This window comes from Cololabis saira, chromosome 9, assembly GCF_033807715.1.
Source record: "Cololabis saira isolate AMF1-May2022 chromosome 9, fColSai1.1, whole genome shotgun sequence".
Classification (NCBI taxonomy): Eukaryota; Metazoa; Chordata; class Actinopteri; order Beloniformes; family Belonidae; genus Cololabis; species Cololabis saira.
In genome coordinates this window covers 36731070-36741198 of record NC_084595.1, presented here as the reverse complement: position 1 = coordinate 36741198, position 10129 = coordinate 36731070, and the positions used below count along the sequence as shown (strand labels likewise).

At 39.9% G+C, this 10129-nt stretch overlaps 1 protein-coding gene across 4 annotated transcripts; it reads left to right on the top strand.

Moving 5' to 3' along the window:
- The first annotated feature begins 384 nt into the window (after positions 1–384).
- LOC133450649 (secretory carrier-associated membrane protein 1-like) lies at positions 385–9898 on the top strand. 4 transcript variants are annotated; one of them, XM_061729431.1, is made up of 10 exons: positions 385–593; positions 2340–2420; positions 2656–2766; positions 4003–4014; positions 4318–4426; positions 4768–4896; positions 5666–5825; positions 6199–6300; positions 6390–6507; positions 7185–9898. In XM_061729431.1, the coding sequence occupies exons 1-10, from the start codon at positions 537–539 to the stop codon at positions 7344–7346; spliced, it is 1041 nt and encodes a 346-aa protein (XP_061585415.1). In that variant the 5' UTR covers positions 385–536; the 3' UTR covers positions 7347–9898. The 4 variants fall into 4 exon arrangements, with proteins under 4 accessions (XP_061585415.1, XP_061585418.1, XP_061585416.1 ...); XM_061729434.1 differs by lacking the exon at positions 2340–2420; XM_061729432.1 differs by lacking the exon at positions 4003–4014.
- Positions 9899–10129: the final 231 nt, after the last annotated feature.

The window sequence follows — 10129 nt, the reverse complement described above, 5'->3', positions numbered from 1 at the left end:
TTTTCCCGACATTTCGACTTTTTTCTCAACATTTCCAATTTTTTCTCGAAATTGTACTTCAACATTAATCTCGACATTTCTACTTTTTTCTCGACATTTTGACTTTTTTCTCAACATTTCGATTTTTTTCTCGAAATTGTACTTCAACATTAATCTCGACATTTCTACTTTTTTTCTCGACATTTCAACTTTTTTCTCGAAGTGCACAATAAAAAAAATCTTCCCCTCTCAAATATGTTTTCTCCTGCCTGGCCCTAATACTCTTCTGTATTTTTCTAATGTAATAATTAAGCCACAGCTCTACCTGCCTGTCCCCGGTCACCGGTACCTGAGCGCTGTCCGTGGTGCTGACGCTGACGCGCAGCGGCGTCTCCTCCATCTTCCTGCCGGGGCTGCTAAACCTGCTAACGGGGGTCTGACCAGGAGGAGGAGGCTGCAGCTGCAGAGAAGGCAGTCAAAGTAGAGGACCAAGCGATCCCTGGAGAATTGGGAGGGTTTCTTAACGCGTAGGAAGCTTTTCTCAGAAAGACGACAGCATGTCTGATTTCGACAGCAACCCTTTCGCAGACCCGGATTTCAGCAACCCCTTCCAGGTAGCTAGCGCGGCTAAAAAGGCTGATGTATGGTTCTGCGTTACACCGACGCAGAGCGTACGCACGTACGGTGCGCGTCGCCGCGTACCCTACGTGCGTAGGCTCTGCGTCGATTTAAAGCTCGCTCAGGCCGTGTGGCCGATAGCTCGACGGCTAGCTGGGTTTCCCTCACCACCACAACACTAACACATGTGTTATTTACCACATCACCCACTGTTACCGTCCCAGTTCACGTTGAAAGGGACATTACACGCCATTACATGTTTGTGTAGCCGCTCGCCTTGTTATAAGCGCTGCATGAAGCGTTTATGCAGGGCTGCTATTGTTGACGCTGCTAACTTATCTGCTTAATGTCCATCACTGTGTCACATCTGCAGGATAAACGCTCCTTAAAACACTTATTTACATCGTTTTCCCCCAATGGAGATGATTTTAACAGTGTCCCCTGGACCAAGGCCAGTTTTACTCAAACGTCTTATGCATTACTTAACATGCATTTGACTACTTTTTAATTATTTCAACACATGTCACACCATCAAACGTCTTATTGACACTAACATGAGTTCCCATGAGACGTAGGTGCAAAGAAAAACCATCTTGAGTGGTTTAGATGTAATTGTGTGTGTGGGACAGATGAAGGCACCACGTTTTGTTTTATTTTTAATTGTGCTGTGTTTTGTGAATGTATTGTAATTGGTAAACACCTTTTATAACCCAGCAGATCACCTCAGTAGGTGATTCAATGATTGAATCTCTAATCAATGGATTTTGAGTGAAAGCCTACACACAGTGGACTCTTTATGACCAGCAGGAACTGACTTAAAACATCCTGTGGTAAAAGCATGTTATTTATTGCCGGCCTTTTCCAGCTCCCTTGCCTCATTGTCCCATTCATGGGTTGAGAGCCAACTAGAAAGCTTTGACCCCACAGATTATATACAGGACTGTCTCAGAAAATTAGAATATTGTGATAAAGTTCTTTATTTTCTGTAATGCAATTAAAAAAACAAAAATGTCATACATTCTGGATTCATTACAAATCAACTGAAATATTGCAAGCCTTTTATTATTTTAATATTGCTGATTATGGCTTACAGTTTAAGATTAAGATTCCCAGAATATTCTAATTTTTTGAGATTGGATATTTGAGGTTTCTTAAGCTGTAAACCATGATCAGCAATATTAAAATAATAAAAGGCTTGCAATATTTCAGTTGATTTGTAATGAATCCAGAATGTATGACATTTTTGCATTACAGAAAATAAAGGACTTTATCACAATATTCTAATTTTATGAGACAGTCCTGTATATAGATATATGTATTCTTCTTTTATACCTCCTAGGTCCAGAGAGAACATTAATTAAACTATTCAAATTGGTAACATACATTTGTCAAAAGAGAGCGTATTGATTTTACAAAGGTATTTACTAGTCGGAGACCAAGTTTGACTAAACTCATAATTCATCTTTGTTGGTGCAACCCAATAATAAATGTCCAGATCACCACAGCATCTCACTTCTAAAAAATATGGCCCTGTTGTATATCTTGCTCTCTGTTCTACCCCTTGATGGCATCGACCATAAATGTCACAACTGAGGAAGTTTAGGATCAGCTGGATATGTAATTTGCTGGGGTTTTTTTCATACAATCGACTGGTTACCTGAAAACATTAAAGTATAAGGTTTTGACTTTGTGGTTGTAGTTTTAACTCCCTAAACTCCTGCATGGACCTCTCTGCCCTGTAGGATCCTTCAGTGACCCAGGTGACACGGTCTGCCCCTCCTGGTGGTCTAGAGGAGTATAACCCCTTCACAGATGCCAGAACGGTCAGCTTATCTAGTGTCTTTATTAATGAGTGTGTGCTTAAGTTTATTAGTCTCCATCTGAGTGGGTGTTGTTATTTTATCCTCTACCCCAACTCCCCCCAGCCCCCTCGGTGCACCTTTAGGTCACGGAGGATTTAACTGGCAAAATATGATCATGGCCTAATTACAATTTTTACTCAGTGTTTTTCTTTTGGTGGAACAAATATTAATGGGAAAAATGAATGTTGGTTTGCAGGCAGCCCCTGGAAGCGTACCCAAAACTAATCCTGCCCCGCCCCAGAACACACAACCCGCCATCATGAAGCCCACGGAAGAGCCGCCAGCTTACTCACAACAACAGACTCAGGTAATGCATTCAGACACATTAGCATATATGGTGAATCACATCTCCTCATTATTATTAATTTAGACAAAGTTACAACACATTTTCTCAGTATTTGCAGTGTAGATTGTAATTATTTGGACATTTGATGTAAAACATAAAATATCACTGTGTGGGCTATAGTGTGCAAGTTTGTCATTTAGCTCAAATATGCCTCACAGCTGATGAGGAGGTGGCAGCCTCAATCAATATCATATATAAATATATAAAATAACACAATTCAAGAAAAATGAAAAAGGTTCCATATCCTGGCTTGAGCTTGACTGATCAGTCCTTGTGTATTATTGGCTGCACTTGGTGTGTCACAGATATATCAGTACCCGTGTCTATTTTCACTGATAATAAGCTGATAGGAACATATTTTATACAGAAATGTGAAACTGATTGCTTGTTAGTAACATAAAAGTGGTGTTGTTACTTATTTCCTCCTGCAGACTTCACTGTTTACATTCCTCTCAGTGTCTGCTGAGTATATGTCTGTTACAAATATAATAAGTTGCAACCTTGTTTTGGGAAATACATGACTGAAAAGTTATAGTATGAGCATGCATGGATGCTATTGGAACTTATTCTATACATTTATTGATTCCCGTAATGTTAAATACATACATATACTGATAATAAACAAGAGTGTTATGTGTTACAAATTACACCTGATCAAATACACGATCATGCATGTGGACGTACACGTCTTGGGTGACCAGCTGGATTTAGCTGGTTTAAACTTTTTTACCAAGCTTTTAGCATCTTTTATTTCATCAGTCAACATTTTAAACGAACCACAATTACTTTCGTAATGAGATAGTGACAAAAGCTGCTCTTCCAAAGAGGGAGATGCTCTGGTGGATTATCGTAATGATCATAACAGACACACACAGACTAAATGTGGCAGCTGTTTGTTCTATGGATGGAGAAAGAACATTTAGCAGCATGACTGCTGATAAGGACATGGATGTGAACAAGAGAGAGTGAATTTAAGGCATTCTGTTGCTCCAAATGTAGAGTATAAATAGCAATACATGAAAGGATGAAAGTATTATCATTGGTATGGAGTAATAGCTCCACACACCCACACTCTTATACTCTCAGACCACCACAGGAACAATCTGGTACAACAGTTTAATACAACAGAGACTTTGTTTCTGGTTCATCTTTCCTCTTGTCTTTCATATAATCCTATATTTTCTGATGGCCCATCAGCGGCGTAATGAGGTACTGTCATAAATCTGCAGTTTCCTTTAACCTACCTGTTTTTATTAGCGTGAATTCCTTGAACATCCTTTTCCCGCTTTCAGTTTTTGTCATAATTTAGAACTAGTGTAACCAAATAAAAGACGAAGTGCGTGATCTGCTGTAGTTGACTTCTTACCGTGACCCCATCCTCCCCCCTTCTCAAACTAACACACTGAGGCTTTCCTGTGTGGAAATGTTCCTCCGTTACTCACCTTATTTCCCACCAGAACAGCTGTCAGATGTTGAATATTGAGTAATAAAAGCATGCTGTGTCTGTCTCAGGACCAAGCACGTGCTCAGGCCGAGTTGTTGAGAAGGCAGGAGGAGTTGGAGAAGAAAGCAGCAGAGCTGGATCGTCGGGAGAGAGAGTTACAGTCCCACGGAGTAGCAGGTGAGTGAGTCTGTCAGGCTTCCACCGAGCTAGATTCATGACCTTAAAGCTGTCATGTTACCGTATGATCACCACTGGATTTATAAGGAGTATTTTTCAAATCTCTCAGCATATGAACTCTAGAAATGCAGTTACACAGTTTTCATTCAGGCCAATCCAAAGGATCACAACTATTTTAATTATATTCCCCAGCATAGCGTTTGTCCTACTTTCTTTAAGCTTCCCTCAAGTGGATTAACGTTGTCAGATAAAGGTTGACGGTAATAATGTTGTTTTTGAAATGTAAAGACTGACCATGTTTATGACTGATCATTCAAACACCGTTTATCTCGTCAACACAGGCAGAAAGAACAACTGGCCTCCAATGCCTGAAAGGTTCCCCGTTGGCCCATGTTTCTACCACGATATCGCCGTGGACATTCCCGTAGAATTTCAGAAGACTGTCAAGATTATGTACAACCTTTGGATGTGTAAGTGGACCGTCAAGCTCGCCTCATTAGTATTGTTTTCCTTTATTCTCTCACACACCCTGAGACACTAGAATAGGACAATAGAATTTGATTTAGATAATTATTTTTGCTTCATGTACATATAGTTCTTGCTGTGTTCTTGCTTTTAAGGCCGTTTACACGTAGCAAAAACGGTGATGTTTTCATGCGTTTTGGCCGTTCGTTTACACGAAAACGAAGCTCAAAGTCAACAAAAACGATAATTTCTGAAAACTCTGGCCAAAGTGGAGATTTTTAAAAACTCTGTCTTCACGTTTGGGTCTAAACAGAGAGAAACGGACATTTAGGCTTCAGAACGTCACATTATGCGACAGAAACGTCACCAGCGTGTGTGTGCGACCTGTGTTTACAATTTGTTTGGCCACCGACAATATTTTCTTGTATTTTACCTGTTTTATATTCTAAAGTCACACTTAAAAGTAACTCCACTTCTCTGTCACTCCAAACAAAAGACTCTCGTTCCGTCTTGGAAGTAACTGGAAGTTACTCTGTCATTTGTTGACGTTTTTTTCCAGGATTCTGATTGGCTAGCATGACTTTATGCTTCTCGTTACACTGCCCCCTGTAGGTCTGGCTGCTCATAGCACCTTAACAGCTATTTATGCGGGTTTGTGTAAATGATGGTATTTTTCAAAACGTAGAGGGGGAAATATCCGTTTTTGTAAATACCCGGCTATGTGAAAACGTGGCCTAAGTTTAAAATTCTACACTGTGTTTTTTTGTCCACCAGTCCATGCAGGCACGCTCTTTGTCAACATGTTTGGCTGCCTGGCATGGTTCATCGTAGATGCATCTCGTGGTGTAGATTTTGGCCTGGCCATGCTCTGGTTTCTGCTCTTCACCCCGTGTTCTTTCGTCTGCTGGTACAGACCGCTCTACGGGGCTTTCAGGTAAGCGGAAACATCAAAAAAAAGGTTCCACCTTTAGCAGATGTAGAAACAAGTAGAAAGCATTCTCACATGCCAGCTGTTATCTGCTTTTGATACATAAGTATGAAACTAGTAAAACGAGATCAGCAGTTTGCTTTAAAAGTATCCTATTTTCCATCAAGGTTCTCTTTTAATTATGATCTCAGGTTCCCAAACCTACAAAAAGGAATTCTCAGTAATGTTTTCTCCATTGGAAGATTACCAATTAGTGTGACTTGTTTGAAATCAGACTTGCACAGGCTGGTGGAAACACAGAGGGATAAATGTGTGCTTGAAGTGATGTGAAGATCATCACCTCACAGTCCTCACAACTCTCTTCCTCTCCTCGCTGCAGGAGTGACAGTTCATTCCGCTTCTTTGTCTTCTTCTTCGTCTACATCTGTCAGTTCGGAGTTCACGTTCTTCAAACTATTGGAATCACTGGCTGGGGAACATGGTAAGTATATAGCGCTGTTACTGACGCTATCTCTCAGTAAATGACTTTTTGCAAATTCACAAATGTTGCCTTTCTGTGATTTTTGCCAGTGGCTGGATCGCAGCTCTAACTGGTCTGAACACCAGTATCCCAGTGGGCATCATCATGCTGCTCATCGCAGCTCTGTTCACAGCCCTGTCCGTGGGCTCGCTCATCATGTTTAAGAAGGTAACACAATCACAGACTTGCTGAAGAAAATGCAGTTATCTCAAAACACTAACACTAAAAGCTTATATTGTTTGCATCTTGGATAGTGGACAAATTTATGAGGACAACGTCTTGCAAGGTGTTGGTTATTGTGTCTACACTGCAAAAACTCAAAATCTTAACAAGAATATTTGTCTTATTTTTAGTTAAAATTTCTCATTTTTAGTCAGAAAAATCTCATTACACTTAAAACAAGACTCATCACTGGAAAAAACAACAATTTTCACCTGTTTCAAGCAGATTTTCACTTAAAATAAGTAGAAAAATCTGCCAGTGGAACAAGATTTTTCTACTTGTATTGAGAAGATAAATCTTGTCCCACTGGCAGATTTTTTCTACTTATTTCAAGTGGAAAAAATGTACTTGAAACAGGTGAAAGTGAAAGATAAAAGTTATTTATCTGGTGATGACTCTTGTTTTAAGTGTAATGAGATGTTTTGACTAAAAATGAGACATTTTAACTAGAAATAAGACAAATATTCCTGGTAAGATTTTGAGTTTTTGCAGTGTAGTAAAGAGGGAACTAGCTGTGATGTAACTCTTCAAAAGAAAAGTCTATATTAATCAAGCATTTCTGCACTAAGGACCTTATATTAGACTCAAATCACTTAACAGGTTTTCTCTTCTGCTTTTTCCAGGTGCATGCCCTGTATCGTACCACTGGTGCTAGTTTTGAGAAGGCTCAGCAGGAGTTTGCAACCGGAGTCATGTCTAACAAAACCGTCCAGACCGCCGCTGCCAACGCTGCCGCCAATGCCGCTACCAACGCTGCTCGCGGGGCCTTCAAACCTCATCCATAAACACAGACACACACACCGGCAAACCTGCCCGCACATACGAGCATATAAACAAATACTGGGAAGATGGAGATGCACAACTCTGGCCCAAATGAATTATATTTCTGAATGTTAACCATGCCCACTTTCCTTCTGAAGTGTAAAGTAAAATAACAAGACAAGCGGCCAGAGTTGTTCATCTTCACCTGAAACGAAGATCAGAGAAAGCGCTCCCACATCCGCCCTGTCTGCTTTCCAGTCAGGTGACTGTCCGTTCACATCCCTCAGAACATCTAAGTAACTCGAGGTGTGCTCCGAGTGTGCGGGATTTCATCTCGTACTCTTTACCCTCTTCTGCTTTTTTTCCCCCTTGAAGTGATCCCAGATCAAGCGTAGGTTCCGGCGTACTTTAGTTCTGTCGTGGTGATGACCTCCAAACAGCTTCCTGCCTGGTACATTCAGTGTAGAGTTGTTCAAAGTGATAAACTGATGACGGTGGTTTTGCACATACTTCTGTTTTCTTGCCCACGTTCTGAGAGTACGGTGTCTGTTTGAATGGCTGGGCTTTCACGTGGATGTGTGCTTCAAGAAAAAAAAAAAAAGTAGCTCAGATGGGGTTTTTCTTTGTTTGTTTTGTTTGAATTTGATTCATCCATTGCTTGGACATGGTGGTCTTCAAGGTAAACTATACCTTGTCCTGTATATGTGTTTCTATACTGAGACAAATAGCACTCTTCAAAATGGTAAAAAAAATAATGATTTCATACGAATGGGAATTTGTTGGTTCTTATTTCAGGACTTGCCCCTAGTAAAGCAACTGCTCTTGCTCCGTGCGCGACATTGATAAGGCCGGTTCAGTGTCTTCAAATGTGACAGCATGATGGCAACACGCATGTTTAGCGCACGCAAGCTAAGAGTTTGGCTCCATACGGTCGTCCTGTCCACTGCCCTTTTCCAGGCTACACAGGTAGATGGTTTTGGGCGGGGAGGTATGTGCTCACCCCGTTTCCTGCCAGAAGTGAATGCACGTCCTAGCGGCTGTCTGAATGATGGTGATGGTCTGATTAGTGACTCGACTGGACCGGTGCACTAATAGTAAACAAGATAAAGAGAATTGGCTACATTTTCATTTATGTGTGTGCGACAATACATCACAACTGTACGTGGCTTTCCCTCAGTTGTTTTTGTAGTTCTTCTTCACATTAGCTAAAAACTAACGCTGCTATGAACCCGAGAGCCGCCCGTCGTGGCCTCCCGCCGTCATGTTTCCTGTTGAGAAAGACGCGTACCATTCGTTGGGAGAACTGAGCTGCCTTTTCTCACAGATGACCTGGACACTAATAGTGCTACCATTATTTTTCTTGAGATTAACCTGCATATATAAATAAGAACAAAAAAAACAAAAAAAACACTGGCACTGTGTATATGTACACAACATACACTAACAGTCCTTTTCTGTTGACTTTCCTCCGCCAGTAGTGTCCTACTGGCGTCAGAGGTTTTGTAGCCGATATAAACATAAATATAAGAGGTTTGGATTGACGCACATTCAGTGATAACACTATGGTACTTTAATTTATATATTGTAATGACAGTGGAACTCGGCACTAAAGTTGTACAAACTACAGTCACTGAAGTGAAAATAGGAAAGTGTGGGGGGTTTTTGTCATGCTTAAGCACCTCATAGTGAAGGTGATTGTCTGAAAATGTGCATGATAGACGAACGATACCTGGTATTGCTGTTATTACATGACATGCTTCCAAAAGTGTTCGGGAGTTGAAGGTATAGTAGAGAATCTCTCATGAAAATGTTTTTGGCAGCATTGCTTCTGTTTGGAAATACTGTTTTCAGCTGATTGCACATGTATTGTTTTCTGTTGAAGTTAGGAAAAACACATTTTTATTTATGGCTTTATTTAAGTTGTTTTGCGTTTTAAGTTTTCTTTTGTGGTTTTGTGATGACATGGCCATAGCGTCGGCTAGGCTGCAAAGAGTGTTCAACGACTTTGCAACTTGGCCTTGTAAGAAGCGTGCTTGTTGTATGAGAATGTGTGTTTATGATTGGCATAAAAGAAAACAAAAAAAATCCCTCAAGTGTTATTCTATATCCTGAAAAGCTGTGAGAAATCTACCAAATGTCCATATCGATTTGTTTTCAAATCTTGCGTTGTGATGTGCTTCCTTCTGTTTTACTACTTAAAGCTATTCCACAACTTTTATTACACCCCCCCCACAATGATTACCATGTATTAATATTTTTTAGCAGTTGTCATATGAAGCCATGCCACAGTGGAACATTTTCTTAAATGTATTTGATGAGATGGTCTGAAGTACAGAAAGTGTGTTGAAATTCACTAACACAAAACTGTGTTTTTGGTCAGTGACTGTGTTATTTCACCGAACCAGAGAAGAAACTCATCCAAAAAGGGACACCTGTATATTTTGTAAAGTTTGATTCCCATTACCAATCATGTGTAAAAAGAAAAAAAAAGTAATGCACTCCTGTCTGGCCTTTGTCGCATGTGAAATAGTTTCAGTTTTGTATATTTATGGTATTAACATGAAATAAAATTTGAAAGAAATATTTGCAGACTTAATTTTAGGAAACCTTTTTGAGTTGTTTATATTATATTATTATTTTTTTAAGAAATTGAACATGTGTTTTCTTGCTTAAAATGTTTCATAACCTCGTCACAGTCAAATATCTTGCTAGACTGGTTATATTTAAATAGATCTCATACATTTTGAGTTTAATATGCTTAATTTAAAGTCAATATTTGGAAGGGTGTATTACTACAATAACATAG